The 23922-nt window shown below is 43.2% G+C and overlaps 1 protein-coding gene across 5 annotated transcripts in view; it reads right to left on the reverse strand.

The window, feature by feature from the left end:
* Positions 1-6042: 6042 nt before the first annotated feature.
* Positions 6043-23922, reverse strand: part of CHL1 (cell adhesion molecule L1 like) — a 90226-nt gene continuing 72346 nt past the window's right edge. For 2 of the 5 annotated variants that reach the window (XM_075574720.1, XM_075574719.1), the window contains exons 20-27: positions 20642-20846; positions 19086-19208; positions 17233-17412; positions 15095-15169; positions 11675-11830; positions 9387-9518; positions 7949-8021; positions 6043-6747 (exon numbers count right to left, since the gene is read on the reverse strand). In XM_075574720.1, coding sequence (XP_075430835.1) covers positions 6531-6747; positions 7949-8021; positions 9387-9518; positions 11675-11830; positions 15095-15169; positions 17233-17412; positions 19086-19208; positions 20642-20846 — 1161 coding nt within the window. In that variant the 3' untranslated portion in view covers positions 6043-6530. The remainder of the gene's footprint in view (positions 6748-7948; positions 8022-9386; positions 9519-11674; positions 11831-15094; positions 15170-17232; positions 17413-19085; positions 19209-20641; positions 20847-23922) is intronic. The other 3 variants (XM_075574721.1, XM_075574722.1, XM_075574723.1) reach the window with 3 other exon arrangements.

A 23922-nucleotide genomic window follows, 5' to 3' on the forward strand; every position in this document is an offset into this window, starting at 1 on the left:
TTATGGCATAGTGCTAAGTTTGTACGTGGCTCTGCACCATAGTATTACCATACAGTCGATTGGAAAGGCTATACTGACACAATACCACCATAGAAACAGCTGTAAACGTTACTGTGACAGGGCCTTAACTCCTGTCTAAATAGGGCTCCAAGTAGGAAGCCTGTATCTGGCTGTTGAGTCCAGCAGGGAGCTGGTTAATTGCAGCTACAGACAATTAGCCAGTCTCCACCCGGCTCATCAGTCGGGTAGAAAAGCCTCCTGCTTAATCAGCAGGGGATCTCTCTAGCACTAAGGAGGTGTGTGCTGTCAGAGAGATCCCAGGGAAACAGACCCTCTATTCCAGGACGCAGGGGACCCTGGAACACACCAAAAGATGCACCCCATGGACACCGACCCAGACAGAGGGAAAGCGCCCCTGATAACAGGTACCTCTTTGGACCTCAGAGACTGGTAAGAGACTTATCCTCCCAGCCCTGCAGAGAGGGACTGGGAAGTGTGAGTTAGCCCTTAAAGAGGGATAGGTCAGTTTTGTTGTAGGCTGCATTAAATCTGTATTGTTTGAAGCTACAGGCTAAATAAAAGCCATTGTTTATTTCCCCCTATCTATGTCTCCATGGTTGTACCTACAGTTACCATTAAAGGAGCAATTCATGCACTGTTATTATTTATTATTTTTTTAACATGGGTTTGAAGCAGGGGGTCTCTGGAGTTGAACCCCATTAATTTCAGCTGCGGGGATCCCTTGTTTCCCGAGATACAGATACAAAGGGTGCTTTAAAAATTATTACAAATGGCATTGAGAGTTGAGTAATAAAAAAAAATGTAAAAACAAAGTATTATGAACTGTACAGTTAAGTACAAAACTGATTCATTTAAGAAAAACAAAACCATACTATTTCACATGGTTTTTCTGTTTTAAATGAAAGAATAATCTTGTAAGTATTGGTCACTTACTGCTAGGATATGGTCATTGCATATTTGTATACTGGTGGCCTAAGCTCTATCTCGGGCTAGGGGGTCAGGCAAGATCTCATTCCTTGTCTCTCATGTCTTCCATAAAGATTATATCTCATCAGGGCCGCTGGCAGATTTTTTGGGGCCCAGGACTAGTTTTGACCCCCCTTCCCCCCCATGTCCGCGGTCTTGTAACCCCTCCTCCTTTTTACACCTCCTCGCTGTCCCCTTCTCTATTCCACCCCTTTCCCCATGTATTTCTCTCTCTCTCACTCTTACCCCTCTCTCTTCCTCACCCCTCTCTCACATCTCTCCTAACTTCTACGGTGTAACTCATGAGTTCACGCACTTCTTCCACTGACCCAGGCTGACTGGTATAGAGCGGTGGCGCGTTAGGCTCTGCGGGACCTTCGGGAGCCAGATCCGTCGGTTTTTTTGCTCGACTTTCGTCTCCCTTGGGCAGAGCCTGAAATAAGACACATATTGGGATCTTGCTGAAAAAGAGTTACACTAGTTTAGAGCATGTGGTCCAACACCAGAGTACTGGAGCTGGTTTAACATAATAGCGTGTTCAACAGTATCAAACGCCTGTGCAAAATCTAGGCATATTGCACCAGTCAACAATCCATGTTCCGTTCCACACTGGATCTCATCGCATATTTTTAAGAGGGTTGTTGCTGTGGAGTGATTTGGTCACTAAGGAAATGTGACTTTTTTTTAATAATAGTTGCCTAATTGGGAACAAACACATTTTCCCATGGTTTTGGGTAGTATAGGTAGAATAGAGATTGGCCTGTGATTGGAGATGATGGTTTTTGTCACCACTTTTAAAACTGGGATAACTGTGGCGGTTTTCCAGGCTTTAGGGCAGGGGTGGGGAACGTCAGGCTCGGCCCTCGAAATCATTTGGTCTGGCCCTGCTAAGGCAACTGCTATAACCTGGGTCACGCTAATTTTTTTTAAAATGGCCGCCGCGCACTTGATCGGGAGGAGGTGGTGTGAGGCGCCGGCAGCCCTACACGATCCCCAGCAGCCACTGCACTAGCCCCAGCAGCCACTGTACTAGCCCCAGCAGCCACCGTACTTCCCCCTGCAGCAGTCCCCGCACTTCCCCAGCACCCCCGCACTTACCCCAGCATCCGCCCTACACGATCCCCCCAGCAGCAGCAACTACCAGAGGTAAGGGGGGGGGGGATCTGTGTGCCTGCATGCCTGCTGTGTGCCTGTCTGTGTCTGTATGGCCCGCGAACGATGTAATAAATATCCAAATGGCCCTTGGCAGAAAAAAGGTTCCCCACCCCTGATTTAGGGATATGGCCAGAAGACCAGATAGAGCTGATTTTATGAAGGCAAAGTGATCAGACAAACTTACATCATCATTTTTGATACCAGAATATTCGTGGTAGCTACAGGGCTCAATTGTATTATTGATAACATTCCAGAATTTGAGGATTTGATGTGTTTTGATAAAAATGGAGTAGTATTGTAATTTTGCACATCATATTTGCCTCTTGCATGTATTCTTTTTGGAGATCTTGAATAGAGCAAGCTAATTTATATCTATTCCATAAGGCATCTTTAAAGCGGTAACGCTCAACAAGATTGGTTGTAACCCAAGGAAGATGGGCCTGCCGAACTCTGACTCGGCGCAGTAAAGCATGGATAGCACAGAGTTTTAGGAACTTTTACTGGAGGTATTCAAGTGCAAAATCAGTGTCCGGTATCTAATGGAGTCTGCACCAAGAGCAACTGGTAAGATCAACAAGAAATGGTTGAAGGTTACAATTTCCACTGAATAGGACTTTAGCGCTAGATCTTAATAGTTAGATGTTACGTACACAATACACTATTGCATGATTACAGATAATTGGATTCTGTTGGGACAGGAGGATAAGATCCAATCTATCAGTGAGTGGTTTCAGGATTGTAGATTTGATTCACTAGATGTAGAAATTAGTTCCATGGGCAGGCACCATGGCATTTGCACATGTAATAAGCTGGACTGTATCTCTGTGACTCCAACATTATGCCATACTCCTTTAGAGTGCACCAGCTGCCATAGTTCACTGGTGAGTAGTCGGGTCTGTATGATAGTTTGTGTGACTGAGAATAAAACGAGGGCTTGGTTCATGCAGTATCAGGTGACAGATACCCAAAGCTGCTATGATAACTGGACAGTTGGATGGTGTTAGCTTTGTTGAGAGAAATTGCTGGCCTAATGAAGATATAAATACAGCTGAAAAAATACTGAACTACTCAGGAGGATCAGAAGTGAAATAAGCAACAGGTATCTAAATGTACTACACCTGATTCCACATGTCATGCTGTGTGTATGGCACTAGAAAATCAAAAGGCAGCAGACTCCCGGCATCAAAAGCCTCCAACAGAGTCTGAAGAGGCACCCAGGGAAACATTGTGTCCCACATGGAATAATATGGCCGCCTTCCATTACAACATCAAATCTCTCAGCAGCCGACATGCAGTACACTCCAGGTACAGTATGGGGATCAAATTGGAAAATCAAATCGGACACTAAATGAAGTCACAGAAAAATGGTGCAGTAACAATATTGCCGGCAGTAATAATACCCCTATCCCAACTGAAAAGAGAAAGTGCAGCAGCAAGCTGTTCTGGAGAGCAAACCAAACCTGGAAACGGCAGCCACCATGGAGGAGAAGGTAAACACAATAAATGTTTACATGACCGTTCAACAACTGTATCTTAAAAGGGTGCAGTGGTACCTAAAGTGACCAATTCAGACCGAGGTCTACTTAGAAGCAGTAAGGGTGCAGCAGGTAATAAATAAGACAAACGGGATATACAATATCTACAATTTGCAAACAGCTCCAAGCAAAACGAATAGCAAAGAAGGCAGTATACAAAAGGAACCAAAAGAGTAGCAGAGAGAGAGCACCATCCACAAACACTGCCCGTATCGGGGACGCCATTATGCACCTCACTACCAAACTGGGACCCCGCAGAGGCCCATCTGTCATATTATCACATTTATTTAAAGCATACAGTTCTCCAGTTTTCAATATGCTGATGTTAAAGCACGCAAGTATTGTATCTTCTACTTTGCACTGTTGGGTCTTTAGAACCAGATCATTATATTGTAAGTGATGTTACGTTTATATGTTTTTTTTTATTACGTTTTTAGAAATTTAGAACTGGTAAGCATACATATATAGTATGTGTTGGATATAGCTTTGTTAACTACTATTATTAGGTACATATACATGTACATGAGGATACAGTATGTATATGTAGTGGTGGTGAATGTGTAATGGCTCAAAGTAGGATGCTGGGTGTGTGTGTGAGATGCTGGTCAAGTCAGGGTTGTCCTGGCAACCTTAGAATGTTCTGCATCCTGTGAATTTAAATAGATTGTTGGAACTGTGAAGGGGGACCCTATACAAACACCACCCCCTGCTGTTACCAAATAGTCTCTGTCACAGGAAGGGATAAATGACATCATAGGAGGTGACAGTTGGACAGCAGAACATGGCAGCACACAATGGAAAAATGGATCGATGGGTACACCAGTTGATGGCTAGACTTTAAGATATAAGACTACATTTTAAAAGAGTGTAGCTGACATTTCGGTTCAGACCTTCTCCAGGGCCTATCAATAAGAAACCTTGGCCCAGATCAACAGAGGACCGTAATTAACTTAACAAAGCATTAACCTAAGTTAGCAGTGTTGAGTGCTGTTTTTGCCCGGACCCGGCATTACATTAACTATAAAGGCTGATTGTGCAAAAGAGGAGTTCTCTTTACCAACACCTATCCACAATGTCCCTTATAGCTTGTAATAAAAGCCCCAATATACGTATATAGAGTACCGTTATAGAATACGAGGAGAGACACCTGTGCACAAATAGATACACAGCTGAGATACCTGGGATATATGCTAATGTAGTCATTTGAATACACTTTGCATATCTAAAGTGGCATATATCCCAGGCTATAGCAAGCAAACGAAAGGCAGCACTAATTTAGCATGGCATGACGTCTATGCTAATGGAATATACCATTGCCGGTGTTTGTTGCGTATAATTGGCTTTGTGGGTATGCATTACGCTCAGAGAAAATAATGTCCGTTATTGATTTTGATAACGTCCCATTATTGGCACTGATTTAACACACCTCTAGATCTGGACCTTTAATTGTAATAAATCTGCAAGTCCAACATATACAAGCTTGAAAGTAAAATGAGTCTTCGCTGTGACTGAAGCGCGTATGATGCAATAATGCAAAGTGTTGTTTATTGCTGGGTTTGTAGGTCTTCAAATTTTAGAACCCAATTAACACAACTAGTCTCCAGGTCACTAAGTGTTTCCTTTATTTACTTCAGGAAAAACACACACACACACACACACAAAGCTATTTCAAGGGAGCTGAACACTTTTCCTTTCCCCTAACGGCCAACATCTGTCAAGTACCAATCCTAAAGTACTCTAATTTATAAAGTCAGAGTCATTTCCAGGTGTGAACAATGCAAAGGGTACCATGACCTTACAGAAACCAGTAACAAGAACATGGAGAGCTGACAGCTATAACATTAGCCAGGCCAGGGATTTAAATGGTTAACCCCCGCAGATATTGAAAGAGCGTTGAAAGTAAAAATGACAAAACTTTAAATGTGCAGGTGCAGCATAGATGTAATGCTTGTCCATCTCACTAAGCACATTGTCTGCGCAGAAGGTTCCGAATCCACCATGAATCTGTTCAATACGCCCCCCCCTTACCCATCCTATATATCCTGCGTTTTAAAATGACAATCCCTCTTAGGACCCAAGTGTACTAAATCCAGTGACATGTTTAAGGGTCTCATCTGAGTAATTGATACTTTTTTACTCAAAACTGACCCAAGTATTTCTTATTTAGTTTTTGAAGTTAGGGGTTTGATTTCCTCCAGTTGTTCCCTTTTTGTGTTATGTAACTGGGAGATCAGCTAGCGCTTGTCCAGCCAGAGTGCCCCCTCCCCACATCGGTTCTCTGATAAGGACATGGTAGGATAACAGTAAAGAAAACACTTGTTTGGCAATCACTTCCCCATTCCGAGACCCCAAAGAAACTCAACTGTTCGATTATGTGGGATAGCACCTTTAATTTGGGCAACTGTAAAGAAACAGACTATACACAGACAGCCATTAAATGAGTGGTAGGTACTAAAGTAACCATGATAACACACAGGTTCCAAGGTCAGGAAATAATTTATGAAGCTCTATTTTCAGTTCATGGTGTGTACAAATATTTGGCATGGCATAGCCCATGTATCCTACCACATGGTGTCCAGGTGGTTTGAAGTAAAGAGGAAGAACCTTGTGTTTATATTTACAGATAGTGTCCTGGTGAATTGGACGTGTTCAACAGATGTGTGTTTGGCAATTGGGATTCCTATGGCACATTGATCAAGTCCTGCTGGATTACCGCATGTCCAGTGGGTCAAGTTGTTCCAGCGTAATTATTGGCATTGGCTGCTGGATCTTGCCTGACCAGCTGGGAGAACATAATGTGTTGCAGTTATGACAACATGAAGAGGCAGATCCCCAGCAGATGCTTTGAACTTGCTAAGAGTGCATTGAGTGTATTACTGCAGAGTCTCCGTTTAGATCCTCAAAAGTTTTCTCCTTGGCTCTTGTGTATGCTCCAATGAAGGAGCCATCTTCATTAAACGGATGATGATCTCCATCACCATATTGCACAAGGCTGTCCACACTATCGGAGGCTTTCATGTCTCCACTAAGGGAATCCAGGCTTCCATGCAATGGCTTCTTATCACTGTCACTAGAAAGAGAAATACATTGATTCATTGCTCTAATATCAATTATTATGCTTTCTACAGTACAAACCAATACAACTAATATTCTGCTTCTGAGGTCTACAGCTATAAGTCTTGTGACTTTAGAGGCCATGGTTCATCGGTCCATCTCCCATCACTCAAGATGCAGCAACTCGATAAGCATGATCTGTCTGGTCCTATCTGTACATATTTGCAGCCTAGGAAAGCATTATCTTTTCACCCTAATACATAAGAAGATACGCTTGTATCTTCTAACTATTCATAATCAATATCTATTTACCAATGTTTTAATACAGCCTTGGAGCTCCGAATATCCCCGTCTTTGTGCATGAAGTTGGAACAGCGTTTAGCTGTCTGTATAGTCGTACAGTGACACATGTAATAACAACAGACTAAGGCCATATTTACTAAACAGTCTTCTGCCATGAGATACTTTACAGCCTATTGACTTGAATGGATTGTAAGGTGTCTTCCAGCCCCAGAAGATGCCTTTTGAGTTATGATATCAGACTGCTTAGTAAATGTGATCCTGAATGAGCAACAAGCCTGGGTTGGTAGAAATACAACAGCCTCTAGAGCCAAAGACCCACCCCCTGATGAAGCGTCATATGACGCGAAACGCGTTGAGGTTCTGAGTCAATACATTTCGTGACGACTGACATCAGCGTCCTCCCACAAGGACGCCGCGACTGGCTTCTCAGCTGTTGTGCGGCTCGTCCGTCGATCTGCAGGACTTTTTCGGGACTTCGCCCGGCAATTTCCCCTTTGTGTGGGAATGAATAACACCACCGGTGGTGAGTTTAAAGCCCTGGTTACCAAATAGCTCCTGATGCGGGGGGGGGGGGGGAGGACCGGAACGGTTTGAAACTATGTAAGTTTGGTAACTGTTTATTTTTTTTATATAAAGTATCACACTATTTGACTGATGTTGTCTCTACATGCGCATTTTAAAAAAAAAATTCTTGAGCAACAAGCCTGCATGAAATATCCCTTCACGGGGGTTATAGCCTCGTAATCCTAAATTAGAAACTCTCTCCATAAGTACTTATAAAACACTGAGGCACACGTGGATAATTGCTTCAAAATGTCAAAATACTGACATTCATGTACGTCTCCAATTACATAACTGTATATAAAAGGACAAGCATAGAAAGACAAGAGCTTTGTAATGAACATTGTGGTTACCTAAAGTCTCCGAAGAGCCCATCTTTCATGGACTGCACTTCAACCTCCGGGTGAAGATCCTCCTTCTCCTTCACTGTGGAAAGTTGACACGGTCAGTAGACAGCAGTCATTCGACACATTTACTGTGAGTTTTGGACATTTGCAGCTAGCAAAAGTCATGAATATATGAAACGTTGCCAAAGCCTGTCAAACGTGAATATCTTACAGAGTAACTCAACAACCTACACTGAACATTTTGTGACCTCATACATTAATTAAAACAGGGGGGCTCAACTCCAGTCTTCAAGACAGGTCAGATTTTAAGGATGTCGCTGCTTCAGCACAGGTGGCAAAGTCAAAGACTGAGCCACTGATTGAACCATGCAGACGCTGGGATATCAATAAAACCTGACCTGCTGGGGGGTCTTGAGGACTGGAGTTGAGCACCCCTGACTTAAAGCATTCAAAAGAAAGTTTGAGTATTGGGACAAGATCACATATTTCTGGAAGATGTGGGTTGCAGGTGTAATTAATTATTATCGTCATAATATTAATAATATGCCCTTGAATGTATTTATTGGCTGTATAATTAACTTCATACTTTTAAGTAAACAAGAACAGCCCATAATTTTGACTTTATTATTAATGTTGTTATATACTGTATAGTAACACACTTTATCCCCCACTTTTAATTAAAATTGAATAGTAATGAGTTGAACATCGTGTAGAGCCTTCATTCTATTTTCCTTTCACTATTGATGGTGCATTGAGTGTGTTGGGCAAGCACCCTATTAATTAATCTTCTTACAACATTAGGAGGGTGGTATATACTGTATATTATTCTTTGGCTAGAAACAGATGTCTTTTGACAAATATTTGTTTTTCATTCTTTTCCTCCCTACATGTCAAACTATGGAATGACATGAACATACGATTTTAAGAAAACAAATCATGCATAAAATAAGTACAAACCTAACTCTGGCCTTAAGGGTGCAATTTTTTCATTTTGAAGGGTGCTTTTTTCATTTTGAAGCAGGGGGTCTCCGGAGCTGAGCCCCATTAATTTCCACTCTGGGGACCCCCTACTTCCCAAGATACAGACTTCAAAAGGGGGAGCCGGTATCTCCGCCGGGTTAAAAGTTCTCGCGTCTCGCGGGCCAATAGGAAGCTGAACCTGATGACATCACGGCTTCCTATTGGCTCGCAGGGCTCGAGAGCTTTGAAACTCCGCCATTACATGAACCCTGCTAGCCAAGCGGTACGGCAACCGGCGCCCCCTATGAGGAGATGTGTATCTCCAGAAGACGGGGGTAACCTGAGCTGAAATGAATGGGGGTCAGCTCCGGAGACCCCCTGCTTGCATTGCCTCTTTAAGTACATGGCTCCCAGGTTCTCAGCAACGAAAATAATTGCGCGAAAGCACGTTGACCCTGCGAGATCTGCCTCTGTGCCATCTTACCTGAGTATTTTCCACCCTTGTTTCTCTGCACAAAGCAAGCGATGAGCAGCGTAAGCGTGAGAAGAGCTACAGCACACATCAATCCAATGAACCATCCCTGCGTAGAGAGATCCTGAGAGCCCTCCCCATAAGCTGCAATAAAGAATATATTTTAGGAATACAAGCCCATGTTTACTAAGCAGTGTGCTACCATAAGACACCTTCAAGCCCATCTAAGTTAATCTTATGGCACAAGACTGCTTACTGAATATAGGCTTTAAATCCACGAGGTTCTGCACACCGCTGCTCTATCCAAAAGGTTAAAGAAAATCTTGTAGTAATGCTTCTTGAGAAAACTAGGGGGGTAGGTTTGTTTTGATGCACTAAACCTGGGGCGGCCAACCCCAGTCCTCAAGGGCCACCCACAGGTCATGTGTTAACGATATCCTTGCTTCAGCACAGGTGATTCAATCAGTGGCTCAGTCGTTGATTGAGCCACCTGTGCTGAAGCAGAGATAGCTTTAAAACCTGACCTGTGCGTGGCCCTTGAGGACTGGGGTTGGCCGCCCCTGCTGTACATCGTTTCCCGACTGCGTCTCATCTATGCATCAAGTTAACCGATTTTATTATTTCGTGTGGGGAGGTGTGGGGGGGTGGGGGGAGGAGATTTATGCCAACGCAAATGTAGATCTTTATTGATCTAACAATTGGACAGAAATACATGTTTGATCACTTTCATTATAACGTATCATGTGACATTTAGCTTATCCTACTGTCACTCATTAAATTGCGGACTGACAGACACATGGCAAAGTTAGGGCAATGTACCTTGATACCTTGCTATTAAGATACAACCTTTACATTCCTGCCTTTCATTGAACAACCTTTACATTCCTGCCTTTCATTGAACAACCATGTTTTCTCAATGCAAGTGGTTTGTAAACGACCTTTCACAACCATACAAAACTATGTAAAATCTTATTAATCCAAACAATTTTTTATTTCTACCAGCAAAAATAAAATATTGTCCCAAGTACTTCTTGTGCAACGTGGTCAGTTTGTATGTAAGTGTGCGTAAGTGTGCGAGAGAGTTAAAGGTGAATCATCTTTCTATCCAGTTGGCATTAGTTCTGTTTACTGGGAAATGTTTAATAAACACCAATTAAATATGTGTCATACAAACAAATCACTAGGTCACCATTATTAATTAATATAAGAATACGGTTAGTTACAGTCGGTCAAAAACATACAGTACAACACAGACAGAACAGCTTCTGGCCAGACTGTGGGATGTTCTGAATTCATCCAGAAAAACTCGAACTTGAGCTCTGAGCCTGATTTGGAACAGCGGAGATTCGCACATTCTCCATCATAGTGACAGAAAAGATATTTAGAGATAAAACCTCACAACCCCGCTGTCATTTTACCACAAACACGGGATCATTTATTTCATTAATATGACAACTGGATCAATTGCAAATGTAAACAACCCCTTCTGCTAATTAGTATATGTATCAAATGAAAAGAAACAAAGATTTATACTTCATTTACTAATGCCAAAGGTGTTTTTTTAGTCATATATGTTTTCTCCTGGCTGAGAAGTCTATTTAAAGCCCCTACATGAGAAAAAAATATGTAAGAAACAAAAGAATGAAGACATATCCCATTCTAATATATAAATAAAGTAACTCGTGTTATTCCTCCATATAGAAAAATTACTCAACATTTTCCATCTTTTGACCAAAACTGAACCTTTATGCGCTTCATACCCTAAATAATATACCAATATTCTTCATCTTCAGTCACTCTAACCGCACTGGTTTTGCACCTATGTTTACATTGCAACCGAAGGCTATTCCTGTGACACGTTTATATAATTGTGTTACCACCAATTCTGCCTTGATGTATCCTACACTGCCACCTCTCAACTGTTAATTGCCACTCGGTATCTGGCTAGCACATTACACTTTTATTAAATATGTTGCATTAGAAGCTGAGCAGATAAAGGTCTGATGAAAAAAGCAGCTGACCACAGAACCGTGCTCAAGTCTGAAAGTGCAAGCAGAGGAGTAGAATAGCAGGTTAGACAGCTGGGCTCCTCCAGAACCAGGCGGACAGACCAGGATTACATCACACTCATTTCCTGTGGACACCGCTACCTATGTTTTGCTGAACATGAAGTCATTTAAGAGCCACAAAGATAAATGCATACTATCCTTTTGGGGTCCTCTCTAGGGTGGAAGGTCACTTGACACGTTTAGTTCCTTGTTGGGCCATATGGTCTGCTTTGAGTGTCTGTGTTTTCTCACCTCTCCCCCTCTTCTCAATCACATCTTCAGAAATACTAATTTTAGCCCCTTGACTCTTAGTCACATGGCGGGTTGAAAAGTCCCTTCCCAGCTGCTGAACCTCAACGGGTGAAGACCCGAGGCTGGAATTCAGCAAGTCCGAGGTCCTTCCAAGCTCTGAAAGGACATAATTAGTCACAAGAATCATTGAGGGGCCTTCAGAGATCCTGACAGGCAAGGATAGGGTCACTTCTATTAATACTGTGCTTCTGGAGGACAGAGAGAATTGTTAATGGAATATTAGTGAGATCAAAAATAGAACATTAATAAGAGAAATAATCTGTTATATAGCCCATTTTCTTTTCTTTAGTAAATGGAGGTGACCTTTCTTACTGTACTAACAATTCATGTCTTTAAAAGAAAATCAAATCCAACATGGACAATTATTTTTTTTTCTATATGTTACCTTTTGATTTACTGTTTCCATGGTATCCAAATGCTATGAAAGCTTGTTACAGTTTATCTCATATCTAAATAAGAATCCACAGGCAGATTGTCCATCACCATTGGTTTCTCATTTTTTGTGCTCAGCTTGTACATGAATGATGATGCTATCATCAGCAAAACAGCGTGATAGCAATATATTTCCCAGAAACAGATGGGAAGTCAAAATATTCATTTTCCACTGAACACTAAACAGGTACAAATGTAACTTTGATGCTAAATGGAATCTTTCTAAGGAAGCTATTTACATAGTGACATTTTTAATTTTTTGCCTGCTTCACGGGATTGCATCTGTAACAAGCTCCTTGACAATTTAGTACGTCGTCATTTTCATGTGAATCACCAGATTAGTGTCTGCACATAAACACTGTTACCTCCTTATTGGAGACAATGAACGTTTGTCCGATTTGTAACTTTTATAGAAAAGCAAGTAGTCTGGTAAAGACACAACACAGAGACCCCCCAAATTTACAAACCCATGACTGATTGCAGTAGAGGGGGCAGCTGGATGGGGTTTCTGCAGAGCAGTGGGGCAAATGACTTCACAGACATCCCTATGAGATGAACCCAAAGTAATCCTCAGAGAGGAGGTCACATACACACAGTGGCAGATCTAACATTAGGAACGGGCCTAGAGCAGCAACATTTTGGGGCGGTAAAAATGTCCGCCGCCATATAAATTTGCCGCGCTCTCGGATCTGATGGGAAGGCACTTACATGTGGCGGTCGCCTCCTGGCTGCGCCCTCCTCCATTCGAATCCCAGTGTCAAATGACGCCGCAGACGTCATCACACGGCGTCTCGTTGCCATGGCGTCAAAATGGCTAATGACATCATGACGTTGCATTACCATGGCAACGCGGCCCCATGCGCCTTCCGGTGACATCCGCAGTGTCATCTGTGGCTGGAATTCAAATGGAGGAGGGCGGCAGCAAGGAGGCGTGTGCCACGGGGCGGCGGATTTTCAAATCAAACGCACCACAAAAGTGGGCAGGTTCGTATACAGGTGTAGCCAGACATACGGTCCCCGTGACCGCGAGAAGCTGCGAGATTACAGCAGCGCCTGCAGCTGGACTACGGTCAGCTGGCATCATTATTTGTGCAGTTATGTTAGTGCCGTTCAGTATGTGTGGCGCACTAAAATATCTTCGCCTGTGATACTCAGCAGCCATAAGGGAGCCGCAGACTGCAAATAAATGCCGGTGCTTTACACTTAGTATTTCGCGGCACAGAGTAAAGTAAGTCTGACTACATCTGCACTTTTAGGATCAGTTTTGTTCCAAAAGTGCTTTAGAATTCATTTATTGCATCCAGCAGATGGTATTGTACAGTATCTGTGCCCGTGCACGCCAGGAACGTCCCACGTGTTTCAATACGAGATACAACGTAAAAATGTCTCGCTTCAAACACTGCCTTTGTTTGTTTAATGACCTTGTGCTTGTCACTGAAGTGCTGTACTGCCGCAGTGTCACACTTTACTCAAAACACTATGCATTAACCCAGGGGTGCGCAAACTGGGGGGCGCGGCGGTTACAGAGGCTCCGCGTTCTTTACCAAGGCATTTAAATTAAAAGCCGGGGGATCGCGTGAGGCCTCTGCAACTTCACTTACCTTGTCTCCGGTGACACATCGCCATGGCAACGCAGCGTCAAATCACGCCGTGAGGTCACGTGACGTTGCGTTGCCATGTCACATGACCCAGCCAAATGACGTCGGAGACATGGTAAGGAGGGGGGCGCAAGCAGGGGGGGAGTGCAGACAGGTGGGCGCAGGGGGGAACGTTTGCGCACCCTTGCATTAACCAAATGTGTTAAAGGTGCACTGAAATGTGAACAAAATGGGGGTTATGTGCAAATGGTGACATTTTGTTGTACAAGTGTTTGAAATCGTGCTGATGTCATTAAGAAAAGGGTTTCCCATCATTTTCTAAAACAAACGGTGAACGTGGCTTAATTCTACGCAAATGACCACTGTGTTTTATGCATCACCGCCCAACAGAAATGGGCGAATTTTTGGGGCGGATCGGCAGCGGATCCTTTGGTGCGTGGATTTTAGCGGATCAATCTCAAAAAGGGCGGATTCGCGTTTTGCTGATTGTTTCTGATTATTACTGCACAGATTCAGCAATCCGTTGGCATTTTCTTAAGGATCTGCGGATCGGATTCTACACATCCGGCCGCGGGCTGCACCCAACGGCGGTTTTTGATGAATCCGCGTGGATAGAAACCAACCAAATCCGTTTGCGGATTTTACACCGTAAATCTGGGAAACGGATTTGGGCAGATTCGCCCCCGTCTCTACCACCCCAGCACAACAAATAAGAACAATTAAAAGTCATAACGAGGCACGATTGCTTGTTACGGGGGCAGTTTGGCAGCTTTTACCACCAAATAGGAGCAGGTCCAAAAAAAAACAGCACCAATTTCTCAAGTGGCGTCATTCACTATGAGAATGGAAATCAACCAGACTCCGAACCAGACAGAACTAACTTGTGTATTTACCTCTAGGTTTAGTTGGTGGCCCCGGTGTGTCATTACTGTGCTAACAAGACCTGTCCCCAATATTTAATGGCGTTGATCATATAATAGATCTCCTGTGAAGGAGCGTTCGGTAACAAAATAGCAGCAGAGGTGAAACGGACTGGGAGGTGCTTGGGATCAATGTAACATGTCTATGTGTAGAGTAGGAGTGGCATTCATTGACTGAGCCACCTGTGCTGAAGCACCTGAACCTGACCTGTTGGTGGCCCTTGAGGACGGCAGTTCGCCACTCCTACATTAGTGACCCCCTTGCACACTATCACACCAGGGAACGTATGAGAGCAGTGAGACTGTAACATCATTTCTATGTCTTGCGAGACAGTGACACAATCACATCTTGGCAGCAAACACACACACACACACAGGACAGAAACTGCAACATAAAGCACAGCACAAACCTAAGGCAGGAAGAGGCACTTTGGCAGCGAGGTGAGGAGGAGAGCGAGACGAGACAGAGAAAATAGCAGAGAGTCCTGGAAAAAGAAAGGAGAATAAGGCTGCAGTGCTGCACATGGGTAGCAATACGAGTTTGATCTTGGGGCAGAGGCCTTTCCAATAATGTCCCGTCTGTCCCTGTTATTGCAACTGCAGATTCCAAACCATAAAGTTAATAAAATAGCATCTGGTGTGTAAGTCTCTAGCATTTCACAGTAAGTACCGACCAAAATAAAACTGCCGAACTTTGTGTCTTCCGCAGTTAATAACAACAGCTGATTAATCAATTGCTAAATGGCAAGCAAAGAGAAGCCGTTTAATGAGATGGCAATTACCATCTTGCTAAAATTAAAACTGAATGTTCGTTAAGGCTTTTTTTTATTTTCTTTAAACCCACTGTAACAGGGACAAGCCTGTCACCAATAGCTCGGACTGGTCGGTGTCGACTGGAAGCAGTTAATCTCTCCCTGGAGGAGGCAGGAGAATAAGCGAGCCCAGTTGGGAGAGTAAAGAGTTTAAGAGGCAGCGGGTGTTGGGCTGAGGACCCGCTGCAGTTGGCGGCCGTGCGGGGGCGCGTGCAGCGGGGCCTTAGCCTTCAGTTTACAGGGTTGCTGCTCTCGGACTGCAGAAGGACACTGGGTGGGTCGCTGTGTTATGTGACGTATATGGACTTTCACTTGGTACAGCTGAGAAAAGAGCTGTTTTTCGAGTTGCTGAGTAAAAGCCTATGTTTAATTTCCCAAACACACGTCTCCTGTCGTTACCTCCGTGTGCATCACCTACACCCGCTCTAATTTATTATTTATATTTTAAATGCTGGGTTCTTTCACCTTTTTGTTGAAAGATGTTTTGCTTTGAAAGCAGATACACTATGAGTCTATACTTTCTACAGGTCATCATCCGTTTGTTAATGTATCTTAGTTACTGTATACTGTAGGTTTGAACATTAAACTTTGGGAAGCTTGTGTGTTAATTCATCAAACTTTTAAAATAAATAACTGGTGCATTGCAAGCACATTCTTATCAAATGGAAAAATCCATTAATGAGTCCAACATTTTGACCTGTTCTGTGTGGTTATGGCAAAGTCTATCGTGTCAAAGTATTTGAATGTGTACAAGCAGACATTAAAAAAAAAAAAAACGTTATGGCGGCTTAAAAAAGTGACAAGAACCCTCCATGTACAGTGTACAGCAAATAAAACACCACTTGTGGATACGTCTTTAACACTGTCTTTCCCCATGATCGCTTAGCATGCATTGCTTCCACTGCAGCCAGGGATTCTGGGTAATGGCATGCAAATGAGCACAGTGTGTCATGCTTTACTTAACCATTTTAACATGGACTCCCAATGTGTACAAGTGGAAGATACTGACCAACTCACACTATTTGTCTGACATATCCCTGACAATGCAGCAATTCCCTCTTCTCAATGCAGTCAATGGAAGGTTGAGAAATCTTCTCCCATGATGTTGTGTGCTAATAATACAACACCTGCACTGTATGTCATGTGTATGCTTTGAGTAGTCTTCGTACAGTCACACAGTATGTGTTGTAAACCCCTGTGTGATGTCATCCTGTGTTGCTTTTGTGCAGGGTTACTGTGCAGCTCTCTGTCCTGCTTATATATATATATATATTTTTTTTTTTGTGTTTTACTTTCCTAACCTGAACGGAGAGGTCCCCCGGAGTTGCTCAGTGACCCCCAGACGTCCGAACACTCCCTGTTCTTGAGTGAGGGCTTTATCCACTTGCCCGGTGGACACAAAATGGCCACAGGATCAGAGCTCGACAGAAAGCCGCAACGCCATTGGGAGATAACGGTGCGGCTTTCTTTTGGTGACTCCAGTGTCCATAATTATAGTTTTTCATGGAATCACCAAAAATGTAAAAGTCAATTTTACGGGGAACTGGGGGCACCCCAGAGGTCGGGTGACCATATATATGTTCTGAATGACCCTACTATTCAGGTTAGGTAAAAAATAAATTATAATAATAACTTGGTCTCAGCTGGTGCTACGTTTTCAGTGTCTTACAGTTATTTGGTAATTGTTGCAATTGGGAGAGAAACATGTCGGTAGAAGATTGCGCTCCATGCCTTACTTGCTTGGGCCACAGTGAGCCCTTCCTCACTCAGAGCTCTGCCGCAGCCGGCTCGCGTGCAGGCTCGCAGGTAGAACTTGTACTTGGTGCTGGCGTGGAGCTTGGGGATTCTCCAGCTCACGGTGGAAGGGTTGGTTATATTGATGTCTCCCAAAGCGCCGATTTCGTCGGTGTCATTAACTGTAAAGCAAATACAGCACGTGAGTGGGATGCTATAACATCAGCCAGGATCAGAGGTGGGCAACTCCAGTGCTCAACGGCCGCCCACAGGTCAGGTTTTTAGGATATCCCTGCTTCAGCACAAGTGGCTCAATCAGTGGCTCAGTCTTTGAGCCACTGATTGAGCCACCTGTGCTGAAGAAGTGATATCCGTAAACCCTGATCTGTGGGCAGCCCTTGAGGAGTGTAGTTGGCCAGTCTTCAACTGAGCCTCTGATTGAGCTACCTGTGCTGAAGCAGGGATATCCTTAAAACTTGACCTGTTGGTGGCCCTTGAGGACTGGTGTTTCCCACCACTGGCTTAGATGCATACAACTTGGTTAAAGAGGAGGTAACATTGCACCCGGTAAAACAAACATATTGGGTAAAAATGTACAGGGTGCTGTTACAAAATGCCGATCATGAGGTGGTAATTACCTCCACGGATCTACTACTAGTGACGCAGGGGGAGGGGAATCCTATTTCTACCACAGGGTTATTACACACCCTAAGGCAAAAAAATATATCAACCCCTTTGATGCCGCTGGCTGCCAATGTACAAGTGGTGGTAGAGGCTAACCTGCCGCAGACACGGGCTGCGCCCTACGTGCCGCGTGCGCGCCGTAGCGGCTACTGGGGACCTGGCCTCAGAGGTCAGCAAAGTAAATGGCCCTTTTCTGGAAACCTTTAAAGAAACAGGCTCAAGGCTTCTTTACTGAAGCAGGCATTTGATTAATGTCCTTCCAGGCCATTCTGTATTGTGTTACATCTATTCCTACTGTGTGTTTTGTAATGCTTTAATAGTTGGGAGAAAATATCTATTATTATTATTATTATTATTATTAATAATAATAATAACTGTTGTAGAGTAATCTTTCATAAAGCACAGCTATGTCCATGTGTGCAGAGCAGTGTGCACAGTGTGTACCTGTGCAACTTGTATGTGTGAGGATAATTATATAAATCTTTGAAGCTCACTGATAACATTTGTTACACAGCACTGTATTCCTGTTGATGATGTACTATCCCTGGAATGGCCAACTCCAGTCCTCACGGGCCAGTAACAGCTCAGGTTTTAAGGATAACCCTGCTTCAGCGCAGGTGGCTCAATCAGTGACTTTGTCAAAATGATGGAGCCTTGTGCTGAAGCAGGGATATCCTTAAAACCTGACCTGTTGGTGGCTCATGAGGACTGGAGTTGAGCACCCCTGTACCATGCTGTCTCTTGCATGGATGGGATTAGGCAAGATCCCCAAAGGAAGATTCCTCCAGCAAAGCCTGAAGAAGGACAAAAACAACCAATCCCAGGAGCTCAAAAACAAGGGGCCCTTATTCTGCAAAGTGTGAATAGCACAAACCCTGCGCATATTGAAATCAATGGGGCAGGATCATCCCTTATCTCACTTTACAGATTAAGAATCACTGTCTTTAGGTAAGAGAAATGCCACATATCTAGGGCCATTAGTTTAGGGCACTGGGAGGAAAGTGACCAATAACTGTATCTATAGTTCCCAGCCATTACACATTATGTTTTTATGTTGTATGTAGCCACTCATTTATTGGCATTAGTCACTGTGGGCTTCCTGCAGTCCTTCCTTGCTTCTAGTTATAATTGTATATGGCATTGTGTATGCATCAGGAGCCTGTACACATACTTATCTGGTGCTGCAGTAAGTAGCTTGTCAGGATGCCATTGGCTTTCCTTGGTGGTCCCCAGGATAAAGTGAGTGAGGTCTTGTCCGAGCTCAGGATTCTTAGAAAGTGCGGCTGTTCAGGCACTGTGCAGCAGGAGAAACAATGGCTGGATTTAATAAGTGGATCCAAATGCAGTGGACATGGAACCCCCTTTTAACATGACATGCATCTACTGTATACACTGCCTTGCAGATCCCAGCTGAGAAGACAGAGGATGCTCTTAGGAACTACTTAATTATAATCAATTATAAAAACTGCAAAGCACAAGTGCTTTACAAAGTCTTTAAAGTACAATGAAGAGGAGGTTCTGCCAAGAGTGATATTTTTTCCTTTTAATTCCACACTAGTCTTTTTAGAGAGGGAAAAAGACATTTGTAAGGGGTTAGAGCAGGAGTGGCCAACTTCAGTCCTCAAGGGCCACCAACAGGCCAGGTTTTAAGGATATCCCTGCTTCAGCACAGGTGGCTTAATCAGTGACTCAGTCAGTGACTGACCTGTTGGTGGCCCTTGAGCACTGGAGTTGGTCACCCCTGGTTTAGCTGACAAGGACCAACAACAAACACAGCAAAAATGAGAATCTGGACTAGGAATTGACTTATGCTAGAACTCCAAGCAAAAAGTTCCCTGCAGCACAAAGAGATGAAACGGCTGCACACAATCACGCAGTAACACAAGCGGCACGCAGTAACACAAGCGGCACGCAGTAACACAAGCGGCACGCAGTTCTTGCCAGTGGTATGAGACAGGGAATGGGGAATGGTGGAGATTTGGTCAGTATTGATATATTTTTTTTTAACAGAGCTCTGCATGAGAAAAGCTTTGGGTAAATGCCCTAAGCAGCTCCTGTGACTAATTGAACCTTCATTAGATAACAAGGGCTTAGAAATGGGTTCCAGGTCCTTAGATAGCAAAGCATGATGGGGGTTGTGAGTCATGCAAGTCTGGAGATCTCCCCCCACCCCCTAAAGAGCTGGGCTCCATTTTTAATGTTACATGGAAAATGCAACATCCTAAAGTAATTCCTGTGTTCCTTTGTCCTGCCCATGCCTTAAACATTCCAAATAGCTCATCACATCTCCTGGGATCCCCAACCGTTTCTATCTGCGGTGTCTGTGCTCTCCAGTCCAGAAGCGTTTCGCCTTCTGTTAGTGTTGAGAGACAAAAATAAGTTCACCCAAGTTTGCGAAAGTGAACGTTGCTATTTTTTTGCGAGTGGTGACAGTCCAAACGTTCAGTTCTCAGAATGCGCAGGGATTTTTCCACTGGAAACCATTTGATTTCACCCGTTATTTTCATCCCTTCCGCTTCTGGTTTCGCTTAGTGAAACGCGTGGAGGCGGAAAATAGTCCCACCGTGAATATGGACACCTCTGCATATCTCTATTAATGCTACTCAGCCAGTGAGTGCCTTTCCCTCACAATATCTACATTTATTAGGGAACAAGGCTATTTACGGACTTTAGGGTATCCCAAGCCCAGCCCAATATACATCCTCGGAGAACAATTTGTCAGCTCACCTCCTTCTGGCGTCTGAAACGTAACAGCTGTACTCGCTGGTCCATCACCCCTAGTGTTAAAGGCAACAACGGACATCTGATATTCACTGAAGGGATCGAGGCCGGGGATCATACCCCAGTCCCTCGGACCAGGAAACACCAGAACATGACGATCAGAGCGGTGCTTCCTTCCGTCCAGCAGACTCCTAACCTTCCACCAGATTATCTAGGCAGAGAGGGAATCATTACGTCATTAGCCAAGTGCATAAATACTTAGAATAAAGGTTGTGTTAATGGAGCAATCCATGCAATGTCCTGTCTGTGTGTTTTCTTTAAATACATCAGTTCTGTAGTATTAGATAATATTTCCAAGCTTAAATAAAAATCAATTCTTAATGCCATTTTAAATGAGTTTTAATACACTGATTTCTATAGCAGGTTTAGCCCACCTCCCCAGCAGTGCAAGATCTTTGTAACACTTTCCTGTTTGTGATCATTTGTTGCCAACATTCCCAGCAGCTTGAGCTGCAAACGGTAACAATAGAATAGATAATGTTACCTGAGTAATATAAGAATAAATTGTAGCTGCTGAGTTACACTGACTGAAGGATTGATTTGAAACTGAAAGGCAGCCATTTAGTGAACCCTGACTGTTACTACTGAAATATACAACATACCGCCTGTGTTATTACTGAAATATACAGCATACCTCCTCTGTTATTACTGAAATATACAGCATACTACCTGTGTTACTACTGAAATATACAGCATACTTCCTGTGTTATTACTGAAATTTACAACATACTGCCTGTGTTACTACTGAAATATACAGCATACCGCCTGTGTTCCTACTGAAATATACAGCATACTGCCTGTGTTACTACTGAAATATACAGCATACCGCCTGTGTTAAAACTGAAATATACAGCATACCGCCTGTGTTAAAACTGAAATATACAGCATACCGCCTGTGTTAAAACTGAAATATACAGCATACCGCCTGTGTTAAAACTGAAATATACAGCATACCGCCTGTGTTCCTACTGAAATATACAGCATACTGCCTGTGTTACTACTGAAATATACAGCATACCGCCTGTGTTCCTACTGAAATATACAGCATACTGCCTGTGTTACTACTGAAATATACAGCATACTGCCTGTGTTACTACTGAAATATACAACATACTGCCCGTGTTACTACTGAAATATACAGCACTGCTTTCTAAAATATACAGCATACTGCCTGTGTTCCTACTGAAATATACAGCATACCGCCTGTGTTACTACTGAAATATACAGCATACTGCCTGTGTTAAAACTGAAATATACAGCATACCGCCTGTGTTAAAACTGAAATATACAGCATACCGCCTGTGTTAAAACTGAAATATACAGCATACCGCCTGTGTTCCTACTGAAATATACAGCATACTGCCTGTGTTACTACTGAAATATACAGCATACCGCCTGTGTTCCTACTGAAATATACAGCACACTGCCTGTGTTACTACTGAAATATACAGCATACTGCCTGTGTTACTACTGAAATATATAGCATACTGCCTGTGTTACTACTGAAATATACAGCATACTGCCTGTGTTACTACTGAAATATACAGCATACTTCCTCTGTGTTACTACTGAAATATACAGCATACTGCCTGTGTTACTACTGAAATATACAGCATACTGCCTGTGTTACTACTGAAATATACAGCATACTGCCTGTGTTACTACTGAAATATACAGCATACTGCCTGTGTTACTACTGAAATATACAGCATACCGCCTGTGTTACTACTGAAATATACAACATACTGCCCGTGTTACTACTGAAATATACAGCACTGCTTTCTAAAATATACAGCATACTGCCTGTGTTAAAACTGAAATATACAGCATACCGCCTGTGTTAAAACTGAAATATACAGCATACCGCCTGTGTTAAAACTGAAATATACAGCATACTGCCTGTGTTAAAACTGAAATATACAGCATACTGCCTGTGTTACTACTGAAATATACAGCATACCGCCTGTGTTACTACTGAAATATACAGCATACCGCCTGTGTTCCTACTGAAATATACAGCATACCGCCTGTGTTACTACTGAAATATACAGCATACCGCCTGTGTTACTACTGAAATATACAGCATACCGCCTGTGTTACTACTGAAATATACAGCATACCGCCTGTGTTACTACTGAAATATACAGCATACCGCCTGTGTTACTACTGAAATATACAGCATACCGCCTGTGTTCCTACTGAAATATACAGCATACCGCCTGTGTTACTACTGAAATATACAGCATACCGCCTGTGTTACTACTGAAATATACAGCATACCGCCTGTGTTCCTACTGAAATATACAGCATACCGCCTGTGTTACTACTGAAATATACAGCATACCGCCTGTGTTCCTACTGAAATATACAGCATACTGCCTGTGTTCCTACTGAAATATACAGCATACCGCCTGTGTTACTACTGAAATATACAGCATACCGCCTGTGTTCCTACTGAAATATACAGCATACCGCCTGTGTTACTACTGAAATATACAGCATACTGCCTGTGTTACTACTGAAATATACAGCATACCGCCTGTGTTCCTACTGAAATATACAGCATACCGCCTGTGTTACTACTGAAATATACAGCATACCGCCTGTGTTCCTACTGAAATATACAGCATACCGCCTGTGTTACTACTGAAATATACAGCATACCGCCTGTGTTACTACTGAAATATACAGCATACCGCCTGTGTTACTACTGAAATATACAGCATACCGCCTGTGTTACTACTGAAATATACAGCATACCGCCTGTGTTCCTACTGAAATATACAGCATACCGCCTGTGTTCCTACTGAAATATACAGCATACCGCCTGTGTTCCTACTGAAATATACAGCATACCGCCTGTGTTACTACTGAAATATACAGCATACCGCCTGTGTTCCTACTGAAATATACAGCATACCGCCTGTGTTCCTACTGAAATATACAGCATACCGCCTGTGTTCCTACTGAAATATACAGCATACCGCCTGTGTTCCTACTGAAATATACAGCATACCGCCTGTGTTCCTACTGAAATATACAGCATACCGCCTGTGTTCCTACTGAAATATACAGCATACCGCCTGTGTTACTACTGAAATATACAGCATACCGCCTGTGTTCCTACTGAAATATACAGCATACCGCCTGTGTTCCTACTGAAATATACAGCATACCGCCTGTGTTCCTACTGAAATATACAGCATACCGCCTGTGTTACTACTGAA

This window comes from Ascaphus truei, chromosome 17 (assembly GCF_040206685.1).
Source record: "Ascaphus truei isolate aAscTru1 chromosome 17, aAscTru1.hap1, whole genome shotgun sequence".
Lineage (NCBI taxonomy): Eukaryota > Metazoa > Chordata > Amphibia > Anura > Ascaphidae > Ascaphus > Ascaphus truei.